The following is a 23,934-nucleotide window of genomic DNA, read 5'->3' on the forward strand; positions in this document are numbered from 1 at the left end:
AAGAATTATAATGAGGACCTGGATTACTCTTTACAATACAATGCAAATTTCCAAAAGTCAAACAAATACCAGCATAAGAGATTAACGAAATGCTTTCGCATCTGAGTGCTACGATATAATTCCTCCTGCTTGAAATCCATTAGTCCCCTAAGTTACTTATTCACTTCTGGGTTTAGATTAATTCTGTAAAATTTACATATAAATACAATTCGCCAGTACGATTTCTATTCAGTATCAATATTTCATTGTCCGACCAAGTAATGAAAATAGACGCCATTAAACAGTGGGGCTTCGAAAAGTTATTTGCTTCAAGGAACAAACTATCTCCTCTCTCCTCTCTCTTCATCATGAATTCTTATTTGGTTTTCATATTGTGTTCAATACATATACAAGTTGACTGACGTTGTATTTTGTTATTTATGATTTACATTTTTGACATTATTTTATTTTTCTTGTGAAAAGCCTAATTACTTTCTTGTAGTTGAATTACTTGTTTGTCTCCACTAGAGATTGTTTTTATGCATAAAAAACACAAGATTCTCAATTATTTAACTGATGAGTAAAAAAGTTATAATTTTTCTATCTTAAAAAATGATATTTTTTTCGCTTGAATAGTTTAAAAGAAGTACATTGTACATGTATGTAATAACATTTTCAACAGTTCTATACAAAGACAATAAATTTCAAGGTCTACTCTACAAATTTGAAATCATTTGTAGTAACACAAAATTGCTCAATTTATTTAAATTTAATGGGGGATATACAACATTACCACAATTAAGAAAACTCTTATTTTACTAAATTTATCATATTTAGAAATTCAAGACTAGACGTATTCTAATTTTTGATTAGAACGACAACTCTACTGCATGGTATAAAAACTATATATACTAATGTTTACATTTATCACTTGGGTAAACTTGTTAATTCTTTTTTAATTCAACAATTAATTCAAGTAAGCAATCTCTTTGTTGAACAAACAGTGCAAATATATACGTATACCTGAATACTGTTTTCTCAATCAATAAGATTAATCTGTACGAGCTAAAATTAAGCTTAAATAATTCAAAATGGAAATACTAGCAAAATTCTCTGATTTTACAGACATATTTTCATATCTGGATACATGTAAAGCTCAAGCACATCTCTTTTCTTTACATGATGCACTTTAGAAAGACATTTTTAGCAAATTTAACGCATAGTTCATTTCAAATGAAAATGGAAATTCCTTTAAAAATAACAGATAAAGAGGAATAACTCTAAACTCTAAAAGATTTAACTTTATGGTACTAAGTTAAGGTGTAATCTGTACCTACATTGTCTGTATCTTTTGAAGCGAATGTTTCTTTATTTTGCGTCTTGTGAAAAGTGAAGGTAAAGAACACTGGTTAAGCTTCGGATCCAATAAAACATTGAAATTTTAAGTCTTATCAAACATGATTCCCTGGAAACACCAGATGGGGACTGGAAACAAAAGATATAAAGACCATATACAAGTGAAAGTGGAATATTATATGTGCATTTAAATTTCGACGTCTGCTTTCAGTTTATGGTCTTTGGCCTATCTCCAAAGACTACCAAGCTATTGTCAATGAGGATCGCTAGCATCTTATAGATATCAACTTAAGAGCATTGTGTGTAGAATAAAAATGAATTTGAACAATTGTAATTTTGTAGTTGACCAATCACAGATGAAACTTTTTGAGTTCAGTTTTAATGAAGAAGCAATTTTTCTAATGTAAAAAAAGTCTGGTTCTTTAATCTATCGTGACGATTTTAGAGACACATATATATTTTGATGCTTTTGATTTGGGGTATATATATGTGATTTCAATTTTTCGTAAAGTTCTTTGGAGTTTTTGTCAACCTTTGATTTACACCACTTCTTGAATATGGTGGAGCACTGTTATCTTTTGTGAGAAGTTAAGATGGGGGCTTAGAATGAGTTTTCTGGACCCTACAATGTATCCTTTTTCTAAGGATTTTTATGAAGTTTGGGAATCCAGTATGCATGGTAACTCAAATTCCCTTCCTTAAACTGGGATAAAAAATTATCTAAAACTGAAACGTGATTTTAGATAATTTCATTCTTTGAAAAGGGAAATTTGAATTCTTATTTGCTTTGAACAGAAGATAGAATTTGAAAAGATAAAATGACAATATACCACATTCATAATCTTATACCTTATTTATGAAATGTTTTATGTGTTGTTGTTGTTGTTTTTTTTCTCCCAAAAAGAAGTCTAAGAAATCTATTATTAAAGAGAGGGATTAAAACCTCTTCTTCTTTTTTTTAAATTGTACATATTGGTAATTTAAACATATACTATACTTTTGTACTTATCAAACCTTTACCTTTTATAACAAATTTCAAAGGTCTAACAGTAAGGCATTCAGCTAATTTAATGCAATGTGAGATAAGCATTAATTCTGAATATAAAATGTTTACACGGTAGCAGATACTTTTTACCAGTATTAATCTTTATGCATCACGCATCAGTCAATATGTTCATAAATTTACTAAATGCGGGTTACTGTGTTTATCTCCTCCTTTGCTTTAAACGTTTCAATACAAAAATATATATTTGAGTGCATGAAACAAAATTTATACAAAACAAATAGAAGTGTTAATCAGACAAACAAGTTAAGCCAAATCTTTCTGTAAGTTATTGGAATATCGACCAATTTCCGTTTCTCTACCTATTCGAGTTATCGTTCTTTTTATACTAGTGGAAAGCATTGTAGAAAATGAAGCATATGTTATCTTCATTCTACGTGTAGTTTCCACACGCAGACATATATATCGAGAGAGAAAAAAAAACAAACTTTTACCTCGGGTTTTGTATAGTTTGGACACTGACGATTTCACTGGCACCACCTTTAAGAAAGTCATACAACCTCTTTAGAGGGAAAAGTACATGTATGCAGTAAACTGAGAGCGACACCCTAGTCATAAACAATGAACGCATGGCATGATCAGGTGTGACCGAAAGAAAAAAAAATTCAATTTTTTCCATTAAATTACAGCAGACCTTTGAGTTTTTGTGGCAATATATTTCGTAAATAACAGAAAACGTTTTTTTTATTTATACTTTCATGCTAATCAATTCATTGCTATATCGTCAACAAAGTCTGTTGTGAAAGTTGTCATTTTTGCAGACGCGTTTCAATAATACCTCTCTCATTGTGTGTTAATAAATATTGATAAATATTGTGCATTTTTAGTTTTTCTCTTTGATATCTGTCCAGTTAAGTTGTCAATGAGTGACATGAGTATGATGACATATGTAGAGGCTTACCAGCTAGGTACATGTCACAGGAAAGATAATTCTCTGAAAAGGAACTTTGATATCAAGGATTTTGAAAATAATTTTTCTATATCAATATAAATTTGAAATTATTTCATTTTCCTGTTTAATTTAAATCATTGATGTTTTTATTATACTTATACTATCAGGAGTCTGCCTTAATTTTTCATCCATGTATTTTAGAGAAAGTAAGTTAATTTGATTTTTTTATTACTTTATTAATATCTTTAAAAAATATGTTAACTGATAAAATTAAGTTTTAGTTTTTGTTTTATGAGCTTAATATATGCCAGGAAAAATAAAAGTTGTTGTGCTATAATAACAAAAACAAAACCTGATGGAAAAAATCTTAAAACTTGTGAAAATAAAATTTAAAAAATTGAACAAATTATATTTCAATTCCTAGGCAGTTTTTAAAGGTTGGTACACTTGTTAAAAATAATGCTCAGTAGTATGAAAAACGTAAGCTGTGTATGTGTGGAGGAGCTTTAAACTTAATGTTGAATAAAATAAGAAGATAAAGATCAATGAGCAAGCTCAAAAGTCCATTGAAACAATACAGATTTAGCAGAGAAAAAACAGACCTCTAAAAACATCAGAGGTTGTATCAGGTACCATGGAGGAGTAAGCATCCCCTGCCGAGGTCACACCCGCCGTATGCTCCTTGTCAAGATCGGGCGAACGTGAAAAAAATAAGCTGGAGGAATACAAATGTATGATGTATTTAATTTGGATACATTAATGGATAATCCTTTGTTATCTTGACTCTACATAATTAGAGATTCTAGTTTCTAAAATATAAACTCTAAATAAAAACTATTTTGTATTCTTAAAATTAAATTATTAATTGTATGACACAATTATTGTTTGTCAACATGATACCTAATTCCTTTTAAGCTCAACAGACCTCTATGACAATTCTCCACTAAAATTAGATAACATTTATTATAAATTCCCAAGCAGTAAGTATACATATTAAGATTTAAAAGTATTTTTTGTAAGTCAAATAAATGAATATCATCAATAATTGTATTCAATGCAATAAATGCACTATTACTAATTGCCAGCACTAAAACTTATAAGAAATAAAAGCATTTCTAAAATCAATTTAAATTCATCAAAAAATGTGTGCATTACTTCGCCCCTGAATTTAACTTATTTTCATTCATAGAATTATATTACATTGATTAAGCAGGAACGAAGGACAAAGAGCTCACACACATCCGCTGAACCTTTTTAAACTTTAAAATTTATTTAAATAAACAAAGTTCACAAACTTTACTTGCAAAAGCAAAATTCCATTATGTGCTAAATGTATAGTTACTTTATTTTGGATTTGTTGAAAAATTAACCATATAGATGAAATGTATGTTGTTTTCAAAACCTTTATTCACAAAATAATTAATGATAAAGTTTTATGTTGATATATCTCTAGTTGCAGAATATTTCACAAGTTTGTTGAATATTTCGTTATATGCAATATTTTATTTTTAAAGAGTACTTGTTTTTCAACTTAGAAGTTAATATACACACACATACACACACACTTGTTGATCGGGTCGGTTATGTTTTAATCTCAGTGAACAATTCATGAATCTTAGCAGTTATATACACTGCATCCTTTTATTCCTTTATTAATATTATCTACAGCAAATATATATGCTTTCATTTTTCTAATTACTGACAACATGAATGTTGAGTTGACAGAAACTACAATACGCGTATTAATTCAGTATCCCTCTCTACCTAGAGGACATCATTAATTTGGCATAGAATGTCGGGCAATTTCCATTCCGTCATTAATAACTATTTTCTATACAAATGCTATGAGACATTTTGTAAATTGGAAGCTTATGGGTTTTTTGGGGCAGAAAAATATAATTCCTAGAGATAACGAACTTTATAAGATTTCCGCTGGAAGTTGGACATTTTCCTTGGTCGTGCGGGTTAATGAGGGGATGATTGGAAAATTGGTTTTGCGGATTACTTTGTCATAACTGCTATAAGGTATTGACGTAATCGGCTTTAGAGACTTTCCCTATCATATTATACGAGTATATCTGTACAGTTCTCCTGGATTACTTGCATGGCCTTTGTAAAATAGAATCTTTTAGATGAGTAGCGAAATTAAATTACTATATATAGATCGTTCATCTCAATCCATTTTTTAACATGTTTGTAACTTGTACGTTTGTTTTTAAATATAAACATATTGTAGATTGATTTTTTCAGATTTAATTGATTTGATATCCATTTAAGAATACCTTTTTATTTTTGTTTTATTTGCATTAATAAAACAAGATTTTGGGATTTGCAGACAAATTCTACGAGGAACTCACCATTATAAAGGAAATGTAAACTTATAACTTTCACTATTTAATTGTGATATCATATATATATATATATATATATATATATATATATATATATATATATATATATATATATATATATATATATATATATATATATATATATATATATATTCATTTCGCTGCACTGGGATAAATTGCTCCTAAGGAAAATGTTTTGTTTGGTTTTCCCTGTTTTATTGATTTTAACATGACTATTAAACATATATCCAAAATTAAAGATAATTTAGTTGAACAAATTTTACAATCTTTAAAACAATGCTTATATTTGTTTCTCGTCTTAAGTCTTTCTTAATATTTATTAAAGCCAATTTAGAAAGAAACAGGTGAAGATAATGAACAGTGATCGATCTCAACAAATCTACCAACAATACAAATCTGTGATCAGAGGCCTGTTCAACAGAGCGAACGTTCGCGAGCGCTCGCCAAAATTCCTTATCTTTCCAACAGAAATGTTCGCGAGCGCTCGCGAACGTTAGCTCTGTTGAACAGGCCTCAGGGCATAAAAAACAGACCCCTGGAAATTCCAGAAGTGGGATCAGATGACTAGGAGGAATAAGCATCCCCTATTGACCGCGCGTAAGTCTTATGTATTGATCAGGTAGACGGAGCATTCTGTAATCAAATTTAGTATAAAAACAAGTACTTAACAATTGGTATGAAACTGTCAGGCAAAATTCGACCCTATGATAGGTTATTTTCCTTGACAAGGTCATTATAACGACAAAAGAATTTACGAAATACTGACTTTAAAAGATGTTCTTGAAATTCCTGTGACATCAACTTATCTGTCAGCAGTCTGCCTTGATTTAAAAATTGATCGTACTCAGTGCATGCTCTTGTGTATCGAATAAGTTGGGAGACGCAAACAGCATAATTTATGCAGGTGATAGCGGAATGTTACTGCATAAATAAGAAAAGTTGACAATGGAAAAGCTGAAGTTATCTTGTTTGTCATACAGTTTAGTGGTTAGTTGGCTCTTATCATCGATAGATAGAAAAAGATCCAAATATGAAACAGATATGGTAGAGTTTGTGGTGTCTTTAATATCACGTTCACTGGGATATATCGAGTCGACGTATACTATCGTTAGGCTAATTTATGAAATATCTCAATGCCGAATTGAAGGCCACAGCAACTGTTTTCTTCTTCTCATATAAAAGTTTGTGAATAAATTTTGCTTCATAGGGATATAAAAATTCGTTTGACCAAAAAAAAAAAATCTGTTTCTTCGTTTTGCATTAAATAAAGTATTGTAAAATTGGCCGATGGGCACTATTGTTTTTTTTTTTTTTTTCCTAAAGAAAAACATTCAGACGTCTATTTGTACTTTCAGTATGTTGGTGTGAATTATATAAAAGACTTCTTCAGATTATTGTACCTTAAGCAAGCACTTTGACAAGTCTCTGCACTTTAGTATCTAGCTTTAATTCTTTTATTATAAGTAAAAAGCGAAAACAAGAGCATTTTGGTGTTAATTCTGTTGATGAAGACCATACTTAAAATCTGTATCCTGTCATCTGTCCTGTAATAGTCGCCATATGGCACTGTTACTTAGGGTACAGTGTCAACAGCGATAAAAGATTATCGCCCACTCGTTTTAAGAATAAAATGCCTTTTTGGTGGTCGGAAAATATCCTTCACGATGTTTCTTTTTATCACAAAAAGATTCACAATTACTGTGAAATTTTGTACCCAGTGAAATCTTCCTACTTCAAAATAACATTAATTAATTGTTTTCGGCAAACATAAGCTAGATAAGAAAGGAGATTGAGGAATAGATTATTACGATTATCTTTAGTAAGTCATGTCACATGTTCTGTGTCTTGGACAATTTATTTGGTTAGATGTTTGAGATGGTTCTCAGCTGTTCCTTGGACAATTCATTTGGTTAAAAAACTTCCGCACTTTGATTAAAACGGGATTATTTTGCTTTGTAGAAATAGAATTGTGAACAATAGATGCCGGATTTATTTCGCACAATTTGGGGATTTTTTATTTGATTAATGTTAATCCTAAACATTTCATCTGCCACTGAATAAATCAAATCAAATTGAACTTGTTTATTAATAGACTTTTATAATTGAATTGGGCATTGTATTATATTTGGTAGTCAATAAAAGGACATTTTACTGAAAATTGCAATAGAAAAAATATTTTTGATGTCAGCTGAAATAACATTCAATTTCGTGTCTCTTATCAAAAGGATCCTTGACCATTTGCTGTCAAAATTTACAATGGATAATGAGAATCAGTCTCATAATTCATTAATATAGCTCAAGATCGATGCAAGATAAAGGCACCTCGCGATGTATAGACGGAAATACCATTATTCAAAAGATACTGTGTCACTATCACCAACAATACTGTTGGAAAGGTCTTAAAAATCATTAGTTGCATGTATATCCCTGATATTTCCGTCTTAAAAAATACAAACATATAAAGGAAGATAAAATAGAATTCTGATGACGATTAGTTAATGTCAACTGCATTTAAATGAGAGCAGGTAAAACCATCTGAGACGTTTTTGTATTAATTTTTCATATTTTACAAATGATATTCATAGACACTACTTCCTTTTTTCTGAATTTTTCAATACTTCAAATGAAATATAAAGATAACAAACAGTGGCCAACCTTAAAAATCCAATTAAGCGTAATAAATAGAAAGCCGAGCAAACAGGGACCCTGGAATTACTAGTAAACATCAGAGATGAGAACAGGAGGAGTAAACATCCCCTGTCCACTGTACACATACTGTATGGTCTGGATAAACGGAGTTATTCATAGACAAAACAGTTTAAAAATAATGGCGTTTTTGTAATAAAAATGGCAGTGAATATTCTACCGAATGAAGGTTGTATTTGCAAACAAGGTCATATAATGACCTTGTAATAGATATCTGCAAAATGCTGCCTTTAAACGGGATTGTTGATTGCGAATTGATTTAGAGAGATAAAATGACTGTCTTGCAAAAAGTGGTTCTTCATGCATCAAATTTTTAGAGAAAATCTTTTTTCCTACAATACATAGCTGTATACACAACAATGTAAAACTTGAAGATATCGAATAGTGATCAATCCAGGAAAAATGAGAATAATGAACTTGACAAAACCAGAATTGCGATCAGGTGCCTAGGAGGAGTAAGTATCCCCTGTCGACCGTTCACACCCACATTCAGCCCCGTATTGATCGGGTTAATGGAGTAAACCGTAGTAAAAAAAAAAATGACCTAATAATTGGTGAGAACAACAATTACAATAAAATGGTTGCACGTAAAATTGAAATACGCAAGCAAATTGAAGAACTTTAATATATAGTTAAAATATGCATATCAAAATTATTTACAGTAGATTTATTTCAACAATTTCCAGTTTTCAAAAGATACTTTTTCCTTATTAGTCTTCCTGAAAAGCCATGACTGATAATAGATTTTACTAAGCACATCCATAACAGCCATAACAAAATATACTATTTAGTAAAATATATTTAACTTTAGAAAACAATACTAAATTATACTGATAACATTGACACTGTGGAAAATATAGTTATTCTTAGTGATATCTTCGAAACTGAGAATTGTGTACTATAGAGATAAGCTTGAAAACTTTGATTTACTCTTCATTGTGATCACTATGAAAATTTTTAATAACTTTAGAAGCTTTGATTTACGATAATGACACCTTTGGCACTCTGATTAATTATAATTAACTATAGTAAACTATTATAATAGTTAACTACAGTTCAAAGTAGTTCTGTTAGGTGAGCAACAAGATGCTACAATGTATATGAACAGCTTATAAATTTTGAAAAATCAAATTTTAATATCTTTGTCTTTACTCCAAACTTAATTTTATTGAAAAGAGTTTTCTGCCAAAGCACGGCTAAAACATGTCAAAACTGAGAATTATTTTTAATGAATTTAATCTAATCGTAGATAACGGGAACAAAATTACACAATTCGTTTTTTTTTTGTATAGCCTCAATGAAAACTCCAGAATAAAGATTCAAAAAGATTTCTTCAATCAGTTCCACCAGAAGTGAGCTTTCTAAAAAAAAAAAAAGATAGATTATTTGGTCAATGCCACTTAGGTCGCACTGCATTCAAGATAATTGTATATCAGAGTGTTATTTATTTTCTTCAGTTCAATTGATGTCAGGGCTCTAGATATTTATCACAGGTTAATCTTGTTAAAGTGACCTATAGACCCAAATGTGAACACACGCAATTTTTCGTTATCACCGGATGTTGACTTCATAATGATGGTAAAAGATTGATTTTACATTTCTCCCTCTAATAAATTAATTTATTTATATTAATGCAATAAGTATTTTGATAGCCCAGTTACACATTAAATTGCTTATTTCTTTCCATAATCCTCTCATCACTAGAACACCATATCTTATCCTCCTTAAATGAATAAAAAGTCTGTAAAACAGTTTGTCGTGTGTTGCCACCTTTGTGACGTTTAATAATTTGTTTGAAATTCTCAAAAGTATTATTAACAATGGCATATAATTTTAGCAGACACAAAATATAAATAGGAGAAATAAACCAATTTTGTAAAGGGAGATAATCCAAATTTCCAGTAATTACAACTTAGACTTAACAGAAAAATCATGAAAATGGGTCTGAAAACGCTTAAAATATAGAATTGTAAAATTGAGGCAGAAGTACATTTCCAATATTTAACATAATGTAGGCCTAAATGTCAATTGATCGGAACTGCATGAGTCAGATAAGATATACCGGTACTATGACCACGCATATGAGCATGTTAATACTTAAAAATACATTATATCTCCACTTGCATGCATCAAATACAAAGTCGTATAGGCCAAACGTTAAATGTCAATTGACCAGAATTGCACGAGTCAGATCGTATAAGTACCTTGACCACGCATGTGATCATGTTAATACTTAAAAATACATTGTAATGATTGTATAACCACTTGAATGCATGGAATACAAAGTGTACATCTGATAAAACCAACTTGAAAGTTGTCTAACCTGAGACTTTTTCCAACAGTCACTTTCCGTACTTTCCGTTAAATTACACCCTGTACCTATTACAGTTGATGACAAAATTTATCCCGGAAATATCACAATAAAGAATAGAACCAGTATTGTTCTGAAACAGACCGACATTTCCCGCATGACTGTATTAGCAATCACACCACATTGAGCGACTGCAGAAGCCATTAATCAACTTCTCTGGAACCGCTGCTGGTCAGTAAGGACTAGCAGCCACATAAACAGAACGCTGACATCAGTAATAAATCACCACTTTTGAAGTCGATTTACCTCGTACCGTGTCAAATCCCAAAGTAGGCTGTAGTGCCTTTACCAAAGACAACTACGCATTGTTAATTGTTTTTCAAACAAGCAATAAAACTGAACATGGTGGTCCTAAAATAATCAAAGCAGATTTAATTCACAAAGAAACGCCGTCCAAACACTCAAAATAATACTTTTATATAAAGCATCTATAAGCAATAAACCTAAAATGTAGAACTTGTTTTTTTTTGTTGTTTTTTTTTAATTATTTTTAATTATTAAGCCACAATTCAATATGAGTAACTTAGTATGCATATTTAACGATAAATCTAAGTGCTGATGCACACCAATAAAACCGTGAATCATTGATCAAACAAAACGTGTGCATGATACATGAATGTCAAAAAGGGACAGCGAGTATAGAACGGAATTTAAATAAACAACAAATATACCGCAACAAACAAATTGGTAAACGTTCATTTTCCGAACGATTTCTCAGAAAAAAAAGGATAATTAAGGAACTAAAACGAAAACCCAAGCGGGTACAGACTGGCAAGTACAATGACTGCCCGAGACTTGTACTTAGGCCTTGCCTAGAGTACCGTAAAATTAAACAGTTTTAGTAATCAACTAATACCGTAACAAACAAATTGGCAGACATTTCTCCAACGATTTTCATTCTCAGAAACAAGGATAAATTCAGAACGCATTAATTAAAATGCATTCCTATAAATCAAATAAAATTGATGGAAAAATCGCCAGGGTAAAAGCTGAAACTAAAACGAAAAAACCCAAGCGGGTACAAAATGGCAAGTACAAAAGACTGCCTGAAACTTGTACTTAGGCCTTGCCTAGAGTACCGTAAAATTAAACAGTTTTAGTAATCAACTAATACCGTAACAAACAAATTGGCAGACATTTCTCCAACGATTTTCATTCACAGAAAAAAGGATAAATCCGGAACGCATTAATTAAAATACATTCCTAGATAAATCAAATAAAATCGATGGAAAAATCGCCAGGGTAAAAGCTGAAACTAAAACGAAAAAACCCAAGCGGGTACAAAATGGCAAGTACAAAAGACTGCCTGAAACTTGTACTTAGGCCTTGCCTAGAGTACCGTAAAATTAAACAGTTTTAGTAATCATCTAATACCGTAACAAACAAATTGGCAGACATTTCTCCAACGATTTTCATTCACAGAAAAAAGGATAAATCCGGAACGCATTAATTAAAATACATTCCTAGATAAATCAAATAAAATCGATGGAAAAATCGCCAGGGTAAAAGCTGAAACTAAAACGAAAAAACCCAAGCGGGTACAAAATGGCAAATACAAAAGACTGCCTGAAACTTGTACTTAGGCCTTGCCTAGAGTACCGTAAAATTAAACAAATTTAGTAATCAACTAATACCGTAACAAACAAATTGGCAGACATTTCTCCAACGATTTTCATTCACAGAAAAAAAATAAATCCGGAACGCATTAATTAAAATACATTCCTAGATAAATCAAATAAAATCGATGGAAAAATCGCCAGGGTAAAAGTTGAAACTAAAATGAAAAACCCCAAACGGGTTTAAACTGGCAAGCACATTGAATGCCTGAAACACATACTTAGGTCATGCCTATAGTACTGTAAAAGTCACAAAATTTTTAATAATGAATTTCAACGTAAAGGTTGAAATTAAAGTGAAAAAAGGCAATGATTGGCAAGCCAATATCTGATAAGCAGATTTAATTTTTTTTTTTAATATTACACTGTAATTAAATAATTAATTTATAAAAACTGCCAAATTTAATTTTGTTACATGTACCGTATCCAAATGATTTTGGAGAAAGGATAAAAGTGACAATCTTGTTAAATTTTCTCGAAAATCTATTTTCTCACTGAAATTAACGCTCCCCTTATACTCCTATATAACTGTACATTCCCTTGTTTGTTCAGATGAACTCCGTCGGATACAAATTTCCGACTACAATCTCCGTCCTGGGGAGAAACAAAATAATTCCCGTGTTCCCAAAATACACAATAACCTAGTGATGGCAATGCATCTCTCAGTATTTCATTCACTTTGTCTGCTACATCATTGTACTCGAAATTAACCTTAAATCTTGGCAATAATTTGCAAACAATTATTTTCGCAACATTATAGCGGCGATGCATCACCGATACCATAGTTTCAATTTCTGCGGCCAACAATGTAGGATCTGTACTGGGAACGATGTCGTTCTCCCCGATCATTAGAACAACTACCTCGGGACCTAAAGCAAATACACTCTCCATATCCTTAGATATTATATCACGAACCTTCCTTCCACCCACACCCCTGTACAAAACGGAATGCGTTTTTTCCAGACCAAGATTTGCAGAATATCTAATGTCATCACCATGTTTCAAGAATTCGTGAAAACGACGCACAATTGAATGACCAAGAATGACAACCGAAGTTTTGCCCATTGAAGACATGATAAAATAATTTAACTCACCAAATACTTGATAAAATAAATAACAAACTTGAAAAAACGTCCGTCCTCCAAGGCTGTAGGTGGGAGAAGAGGCAGAGTGACGCACCGCGTGGCCAGAATTTTAATTGCTTGATTTTGATTGGTCAATCTCTGCCTCTCCTAAGACATGAAACAAAATGACCATTATAATACATCACTATACAATATTTCAGACTTGAACATTCAAGGAGGACACTTATTGATTACAATAAAAAATTTTAAGTAAACTTAAATTTATGTAACATCCAGAAGGATCAATTAAACTCCTTACGTCTGTCACTAAGGCCGATGTCCTTCTGTTCTGTTTGGTATTTATTCGTCATCGACATGAAATTAAACGTACTAATGGGCAAAACTGGGTTATATTTTCCTATTTTATTGTCAGTTCTGACTGAAATACAAAGTACATGTATATTCCTTGGCTGTTAAGGCGGTTTTTTTCTGGTTGAAAGTCATGGTGATCGTAAGAAATTAAACGAGGACAAATACAACATCTTGCTTTGAAATAACTGTAATCAAAGTGTGTATCAAGGTTTGCGATGATTTTGATTTTAAAAACACAAACTAATTGAGGAGCTTTTAGACAAAAAAGCAACATGTCGTGCACTAAGTAAATTGTTATAAACTTTTGATACAGGAACCAATTCACTCATATGACTTACATGTATTTTGACCTGAAAGGTGGTTTTAAGCAAATGCATGCACATATTAAAATACATTGCTCAACGATTTAGATGATATGCATTCGTATAAACAAATTTTGAAAACTCGCAATTGTTTCGTTTCAGGAGGATGTTGACCTAAATTAATCTTCTAGACCAAGTCAGCAAGTACTGCGAAGTATGGCATACGTCTACAACTATGAATCCAGCGTTCAAAATATCTCAGAAAACTTATCATTCTCTGCCAGCACTATTAATAAAACGACTGTAGACGACTTTCAATCTTTAACAGAATTCTATAAGAGTTACGCAGGATATCATGGATACATCAGTGTGTTTGTTTGTACTTTCGGAATTATTTCCAACTTAGCGAATATTGTTGTGCTTACACGAAAGAACATGGTTACTTCCGTCAATGTGATACTAACATGGTTAGCTGTCGCAGATACTTTAAAAATGTTGGATTATCTCCCTTTCGTGACGAAGTTCTACATACTTAAAGACCCTAATTTGAAATATTTTCAAACGAGAGACTACAGTGCTATAATCTTCTTGCTGTTTCATGCCAGTTTCAGCCTTGTTTGCCATTCAATAGCCGTGTGGCTAACCATAGCATTAGCGATATTCAGATTTCTATTCATTTGGTTTCCTACCTATGGAACTGTTTGGTGCTCACCATTTCGAGCCAAAATCGTGATATGTAGTGTGTACATTTCCATTATCGTTCTCAGCATACCTAATTATGCAATCAACAGCTATAGCTATGACAATGAAACAGAGTTGTATATGTCTGCTAAATCGGAGTCGCTAAAAGATGAATGGTTTGATGACGCTAACCAGTATATACATTCAATATTATTCAAACTGGTTCCATGTTTCATGTTGACGATTCTTACTCTTTTGTTGATATACGCCATGCATAAGGCCTACATAAAGCGAAAAGAGCTGAAAAGATTTGGGAAAAAGGAAGATGCTGATCGCCATCATGAACACAACCGTACGACAGGCATGCTACTTGCTGTGGTTGTTATGTTCTTGATAACGGAACTTCCGCAAGGGATTCTAACTCTGATTGTAAGTTCCAATCCTGAATGGGAGACGAAGGTCTATAATAAACTCGGGGATGTATTGGATATTGTGGCACTGTGCAATAATTCCGTGAATTTTGTCCTGTACTGTAGTATGAGTAAACAATTCAGAGACACGTTTGTCCGAATTTTCTGTCACTGCTGTCCAAAAGATGGAATGGGTTTTCTTAAGGTTCAACTCAACACAACAGCAAATGGAAACAAAAATTATATGGCGACAATGAATAATGGACACAGCAATAACGCGGCCACGTTTGTTTAAAACCCAAGGCAAATGCAATCAATCATCGTACTGTGTTGTTTCATTACATAGTCACGACTGGATCAAACAAAATATTATAACATTTCATATATGGCAGTATTTCATGATTATTATAACGATTTGTATAGTTTTTAATTTTGTTTGAAAAAAACATGTTTTTAGGGAAAATATTTGAACCAGTTTTCAATACTCCATCTGAACCACTGGGTTGAGTGCGCTGGGTTCTTTCTCCATCAATTGCGAGAGAAGCCCAATTTATTTTCTTGGTGTCATATATAAGTAGCTGTTTTAAAGAACCATAATACTAGTCCAGTGTTTTTTCTAAAAAGTTTATTTCAGAACCTCTGCGTCCGGAAAAAAAAATTCTTAGTATTTGGAAATGGCTTAAAGTGATGGAGGGATGAAATTTAAGGAAGGGTGATACATGTATGGGTTGATGAAAAGTAAGACCAGGAAAGTAAATGGATTCCAAGTCTACAGAAGAAAAGTTACTTTGATGAATTTAAAGAACGAACTACATGAAATTGTTCATTGATTGTTTGATATGATTCTTAAGATCAATGACATATGTACGAGTTTGCTCACATGATGGAAAGAAAGGAGTGCTAGTGTAATCAACAGTGGGTTTTCGAACATATACTGTACAAAGTACTTATGGTACTAAGCAGGGTGGATATTTAAGTGTCTTTTACGTTGTCTATAATTTAGATTTAGGATTACCGCCAAAATGTATAAGATTAAAAATAAAGAAATTGTACATTCATGATTATGCGAATTAAAGAGTTACAGATGTGCTTAATTTTAAACTCATAAAAGACACACAGGATAATGAATATTCATTGACAATATCTGGATATTTCTATTTTCTGTATTGTATTGCAGTTCAACATATAATAGTCAAAGAGATTGCAAAGCATCTGTGATGGGTATACAAGATTATGTCAATTAACTCGCAGATTTGTTTTCCAAATTCTACGTATATAAGAAGAAAATCAAACTGCAAAAGTTTAGAAAAGTGAAGGGTAAAATATAATATTATTTGAGAGCTGTAAACTGTTGTAGCAGCTTCCGTGTTTAGTCAAGCTGAATTATAATGCACATGTTGACTTGCAGTTTAAGACAACTATATGATAAAAAGTTTAGTACTCTTGGATATTGTTCAGAAAATGCATGATCCATCTTGTTTATGTATGACTAAGTCTGCTAAAACTTTGTTTGTAATATTGTTCATTGTTAGCAATTTATAAAGTGGCAATGCACGATAAATACACCTTTAAATAAAAGAATATAAAAAATTAATTGATTATTCAAGATTTTATTATCCCACACTGTTTAATATCACCCCAAAGACAGAAAATGAGACTGACATATGTATTATTCATGTAAGGTAAAAATTTGATATTTCTGAATGCTTTGACTTTGCTGGATAGAGAAGTACATATACGTCTTGCAGCATTGACTTAAAAATGCACTAAGGTAAAAATTTGATATAATCGAATGTTTTAGGATTGATAAGTAGGTCTTGTAGCATTGACACCAAAATTGTATATGTTTAGTAAGGTAAAAATTTGATATTTTTAATGCCTTGACAATACTGGCAAGCTTAGTACATTTTGCAGCACCGATTAAAAATGCTAATCCTTAAACCGTTAAACGAAAGGGACAGCGAGTGGACGTTGGCTAGAATATGTCCTCATAAAGTAAATGTCTCAAGCAACTAGAATTACTGTGCACTTTTTTTTTTATACTAAAATTAGATCAAAGTAATACATGTACTCTTGTTTAGAAAAAGATGCAATTTCTTTTACTAAAAATTTTTCACAAAGAGAAGTATTTCTTTTTTAAAAAATCAATTCAAGGGTACTGTGCAACAATATATTCGAGAAGTGGTGTAAATCAGATGTGGATACTTAAAAATTCCAAGGAACTTTTGGAAAATTTGAAATCACAAGATTTTACCAAAATCAACAGCTTAAAAACTTACGACTTTTCTACTTTATACACAACCATTCCCCACGATAAATTAAAGTCCAGGCTTTTTGATATAATTGACAGCTGCTTTTTCAATAAAAATGGAACTCGTAAATATACTTACCTTGTCATTGGTCATTTGCAAAATTATTTTGTTAAGAAACATTCTGATTGTACACACAAGTACTCTTAAGTTGACATTAAAAAGATGCTTGAGTTTCTGATTGACAATATCTATGTGGTTTTTGGAGACCACAGAGTCTGACACATCTGTTTCATATTTGGATATTTTACTTGAAAAAGACGTTAATGGTAATCTAACAACCAAGCTTTATGATAAACGTGATGACTTTAACTTTTCAATCATCAACTTCCCTTACTTATGCAGCATCACCTGCATACGGGGTATATATCTCTCAGTTGATTTGATACGCAAGAGCATGCTCTACGTATGTACAATTTCGAAAACGAGGTAAATTATTGACAAACAAGAAGATGAAACAAGAATATCAGCTGTCTCGTTTAAAGTCATCATTTCGTAAGTTCTAAGTTGCTCTGCTCCTATTTTGTATTGTTTAATGGACTTTTGAGCTTGAATACTGTTCGTTATCGCCATATATTTCATTCTGATATAATAGCTCTATTTTAGTTAATTAAAAGAAATTCTTTTCTTTTAGAACAAACTGCTATTGTCCATATATTTCAACACTCCAAAACAATGCATTTGTTTCTGGGCATTGATTGGTTACCCTTATCTGGAAGTAATAATGTTAGTATTAAATTTTGTCTATGGAGAAAAAAGGGATACAAAAGATGTGTTCGATTGCTCCTTCTTATCTGATCTGTGATCTAGAATGCCATTTTTATGTACATTTTTAAAGGGAACCCTGGACATGTCAAAATAAAAGTAAATTTGAAAAGAAAAATTATGCCATTATTTATAAGTTGAAAAACATTTATAAATCTTTAAAAATTTTAGTATTTGTTCATTTGAATATTTTTCAAAATAAATTTTAGGCCATTCTCAATGGAACCAAAAACATTGGCGTCTAACCAACACAGCTGACCAATGCCTAGCTACATAGTTGTGATGGGATAATATTTATTAAATTCTCATATCTCATGTTTTCATTTTTATCAATAAATGCAATATTGTTTGACATTGTAAGGGCAAGATAGGTTAAGACCTCTGGTTGTAGGGTGTCTCTAAGAACGACGCAATATAGTTTATCATAAAATATCTTTTTTCACCCCTGTTCCAAATGAGTACTGTTATAAGTGATAGGATATACAGATATCACAGGAAGGTCACAAATGATATCAATTTCCGAATTTTCTCCTTTTTATTCAACTTTTTATCAATTTCAAGGTGCATTTTGTTTGAGAAATCGTAAGGCACAAGCTTGCCTATTTACCAAATTTATATATTTCATGTACCAGCATCAGATGTATCTTTTGTATGAAAATCTCATATTATGAGATGAATATGTTTCCCGATGTGAAAATTATTTCAAATTTGACGAAATTCCATCAAAAGTTAGGAAATTTGGTAAAATGGCCTACTTTGTCACTTTGTGATCACCATGTACGCTCTGAATCAAAATTAGTGCTGGTTTCAAAACAAGCATCATTTAAAGTTCTTAATTGCAAACTATCATAATTTTAACTTTATTTTTATTTGAAATAAGGGGCTAATTCGGTCGGTACTATACCTTGTCCTTTAATTACTTTTTACCCATGTATTACTTTGACTTACTGTCTTCGTGGCGCCCGAGAAAAAAAAGAACTCTAGCTAAGCAAAACATACGTTGACCCTCTGAGCAAAAAAAAAAAAAAAAAAAATGATATGTGAGCTTAGATAATAGAACAGGCCCCGGGATCATGAACAGTCTTAAGCTTAAGTCAAATTTTTCATATTGTGATAAAATGTTGTAGAAGTCAAACAATCACAAAATTAAAATATTGTTGTATATTGCTTCACAAAAGTTTAGTCATCCGCAAAATTAAAGATTAATTCAATAATAAATCAACATTTTACAGGCGATAGAAATTTTGACTTAAGTCTAAGTCTGTTTCATGATCTTGGGGCTAGTTATTAAATGTGTGAAGTAAAAAACTTTATTACTGTAGTGTTTAAGCATTAAATTATACATACATGTAACTGCTTATGCCAAGAAAACTCAATGGTTATTTTGATGTTATTCCTTCTTCCCTTTTTTCTGTTTTAAGAATTTACATACAAACTCGGAATTTTAAAACTTTTAGATGGATCGCCATCTTGTCAATATGATTTTTTCCACTTAATGTAATATCAGATTCATACAAAGTTTTTTTTTTTACCACATAGAAACCACTTACGAGGAATTCAAGGTTCTAACTTATTCCAAATTATGAACAAAAAATTGTTTGCTTTAAATTTCAATTGCTTCCATGTTATCTCTACCAATGACATGTAAGATCCACAATAAAAATGTCTCATACGTTTCCGGGCAGTAGGTACTATCTGTTTTTTTTTTCTCCCACATATGCACGTCATTGCTTTGGTCGTCAATGGCGCTCTTGGGTGAAAGTGTGAAGCCTGGATTTACGCAAATGCACTTAAATAAACTATAACCTCATACGTAACGATGATTTCGTTATTAATTTAGAACCAGAGTTTATCTTGTTCATCATTTACTCAGTAGGAAAAGACAATGACTTTCAATGGGTGAAATGAGCAAGAGAGACAATATTGAATCACGATTTCCAACATCTATAGAGTAATATTTTTTCGCCATCTCTCTCTAGTGATTTTTAAATGAAGAGGAAACTCCCACCAAAGAAATCAAAACAGAGACTCCCGTGGCAATAAAGAACTCATTGAAGCTTTAGATCTTATCAAACAGTTAATAAACTTCATTACATACAAAACTATTAACCAGGTTTTGTTATCAACAATTACATTAAGAGCACGATCTACCGGGAATTGTGAGGGACATATGGGCTCCCATAATCGAGATAGTTACATGAAACAAATATATTCTTGAAAATCTTAATGTGAATACAATACACAATCGATAAGGAAAGCGTGAATTCACGATAAAAGCTATACGTTTCGTGCTTAGTGAAAGTGTTTTGAAATCCATAAAGGAATCTTTTTAAGGAGTAATAAAGTTCTATCAACGAGACGAATCCATTAAGATTCCATTCTAACATTAAGCAGATCCAAATTTTCTTTCTTAATTGAAAAAAAGACTGTATTTTGCTTTATGGTCTCTGTAACTTCACTATAAGAAGGATTGTTATTAGAGATTAATTGATAATATTGACAAACCGGAAGTGTGTCCATTTTGAAAGAAGCAATTCGGATAAAATGTGAGAGAGTTTTGCAAATGCGACATTGTGGTCTTGTGGGCAAAATTTATTAGAGAAAAACGTTTTTATCCGTTAGATGAAAATGAAAGGATGATAAAAAAAGATACTAAACCCCTTGATCTTCTCATGATAAATAAACTCAATAATCGTCAATGTGTATTGGTCAGGATTAACGGAATTTATTACCCTAAAATTTGACCTGTACTTGAACTTGCCTTTAAATTTATAAAATACATTGTACACATGACAAATAGTTATAGATAAGGAAAATGTCTTTTTTGTGGCAAAAATAGATATTCTAAATCGATAAATGTCTATCAGATTAACGATAGAAAAAAGTAATTAAGAGTCTCCAGTATTTCGGGAGGGAATAAATTTTCACTGAACATCACTTTACCTTGAAGAAAATGAAATTTCTTTGTCATATAATATTTTCAGGACACAGTAGACAGTTGATTAATTTTTGATATTCCTGTTAAATTATTAAGTCCTGCACGTACATCATGACAACCTTTGGACATTTTAATTAATATAACAAACTCGGAAAAGGTAAATTCAATTTTGTTGAATAGAATTACATGGATATGAGACAAATTTTTTTTTATGATTTCAATCAGTAAAAAAGGTGCATAGAAAGCATCCCTTTCTGATTAATTCAAACAGTCTAACCAGTTATATTACTTTAGCCTGAAGTCAATTTAAACATGGTTACAATAGAGCGTGATAAATATATTAATGACAGATGGTGTAAGGAAATTCTCCGTTTTGTGAGCTAAGTGCAGAATGGTGTATATCTTGTTAGTCTAAATATATTTCAACCAAATTAAACGCCATCGCCAAAACCAAGCAAATTTACATGTGCAGTAAATGCAATTTATCTTAAACATGAAGACAGGGTAATTTGTTTTGCAGAATTGATTTCTTAAAGTATGAAACTGTATAAAAGATAAACAGTTAATCTTTGCTTATTTTCTATCATGTGCAAAAACATTTAAGAGTAAATATTATCTTTCCATGAGAGTAAATAATTTAAAAAAAAATACGAATAAAATTCAAGTTTATACCTTTATATATAAATGCATCACATCTTTAATGACGTCTGAGCAATATCTTGGCACAAATTTGGTTGTTATTATATTAGAGGGCGTGGCTTATACTGTAAACGTATTACATTTGGCCGCGTATTCTATTTGGCACCTTTCGCGGAAAGCAGCTTCCGCTAAATCAGTTACATAGCTAAATGTCGAGTGCACAAACATGTACATGTATATCTTTATCTAGCAAATTCAGAAATACGCTAAATCAAATCTTCGCTAACTTGTTGAAAAATCAATTTTCGCCAAATATCGTACTCGCTAAATATAATACATTTGCAGAACGGTAATTAGGGAATGTTATTTGTGGTTTCTGGAAACAAATGCAATACTTAGGATACCTACAAATTAAAATGTATGATTATGGGACGTAGAATTATAATTATAGCTGCGGGGTAAAAAATTTTATGTAAATATTATACAGGAATATTTAAGAAATATGTGACTATTTTTGTGTTTGAATATCCTGATAGTGTGGACGTTCTGGTGATAAACGGATGATTGATTGCAGAAAACACTTTGCACCAACTAAACTCGACCAAACTTACCCCATATTCCCTGTTAACGCATGTTCTGGTGTGAGATATACAGTCTACGTCATTGTTTGACAGTTTGGTGTGACGTAAATAAAAGCATGTCATGGCCTTCTGAAATTCCTAGCTATTTATTGATTAGTTACATTGAATAGACAATTATTCCTTCACTAATTATAAGAATTTGTAAAATTATCATATCGGCACTTTCCAGTTCTCTCAAAATTTACTATTCAGAGAAAAACATAATTATACCAACTTTAATAAACTCTATAGATTCGGGTTGTATTATAGATTAATCGTTAAACTACCATAACGCTTTTGTAAATGGACGTTTAATACCACCCTGAAAGCGCCACAAATTCTTATATAATGTCTAGCAAACACTCAAGACAATGATTAATTTAGAATATAATAATTGAATTTATGCAATAATAAAGTTAAAGGATGTTTTATTCTATCATAATGTTGATTCTGTGTTAAAAAAGTATAGACATTTCACCGGTCGGACTAGAATAGAATTTTTTAACAAAGGAAGAGAACTAAAGCGTTTTCAACAATTACTGTAGATCACTAACTGGTTCATTTCGTAATGTCTCTTTTTTTTTTTTACGTCGTAATTAACTGGTTCTACCAAAGTATATGGGAGATATACAAAGGAAGTTACCAAACAAACCTCTCTGGGCTACAATTAAACGGAAATTTGACATCCGTGTTTCTCAGATGTTTGAATTCTGGTTACTTGTCATCAAAGGCTGTAATGGAGGATGCTGAAAGGTAACGACTGCGTGACAAGGGAAAATAAAGGAAGACACAGTTTGGTAAAGAGTGCACAAATAAGGGGACAATGTGTCTGGAAAAAAATAATTACAAGTCTTATCTAAGCGACTAAACACATCAGTAGGATTTATTCTTTCATCTGCTCTCTTAAAGGGAAACTGATTAAAACCCGAACATCTATGGAAAAATCATTGCAGAGGGTTTGAAAAGATAAACCTTTGAAGGCCGGGCATTATTTAGACACAGATGATGATAATTAGCCAGTGATGATGGTTTTCGTGTATACGCTTTGTTATATGTTACATAATGTTTGTGACAAGATATGTCAACTCAGTAGACTGCTCGCCTTTTTCTTTATTGTGCTTTTATTTTGAAAAAGGTGTAATGATTGTCCTTGAGTTAAGTAACTATAAAGGGTCAATCATTTGTATATAGAACCTATAGAAACGATCTTTAATCTGTAATTAATCGAGTGGGATCAGGTGTCTAGCTAGGAGGATAGGCATCCCCTGTCGACAAGTAAGGCCCGTGAGGCCTAGACCATATGTTGATTAGGTAAACAAAGTAATTCATAGTCAAAAATTGTAAGGAGCAACTATGGCTAAATAAATGATATGAAATATGTCAATCAAAATACGACCCAACAATGGGTTGTATTTGCAAAGGTGATTTTTAACAACTATAGAATTTGCAAATGCTGACTTTGAACAAAATTGTTGAAAG

At 31.6% G+C, this 23,934-nt stretch overlaps 1 protein-coding gene across 1 annotated transcript in view; it reads left to right on the top strand.

Annotated features, from left to right (window-relative positions):
* Positions 1 to 16,757, top strand: part of LOC133202446 (G-protein coupled receptor dmsr-1-like) — a 45,184-nt gene extending 28,427 nt beyond the window's left edge. Inside the window, exon 3 of the mRNA XM_061338271.1 lies at positions 14,256 to 16,757. Coding sequence (XP_061194255.1) covers positions 14,310 to 15,479 — 1,170 coding nt within the window. The 5' untranslated portion in view covers positions 14,256 to 14,309 and the 3' untranslated portion in view covers positions 15,480 to 16,757. The remainder of the gene's footprint in view (positions 1 to 14,255) is intronic.
* Positions 16,758 to 23,934: the final 7,177 nt, after the last annotated feature.

Source organism: Saccostrea echinata, unplaced genomic scaffold, assembly GCF_033153115.1.
Source record: "Saccostrea echinata isolate AGI-Se365-2 ecotype Australia unplaced genomic scaffold, CSIRO_AGI_Sech_v1 ptg000047l, whole genome shotgun sequence".
NCBI lineage: Eukaryota > Metazoa > Mollusca > Bivalvia > Ostreida > Ostreidae > Saccostrea > Saccostrea echinata.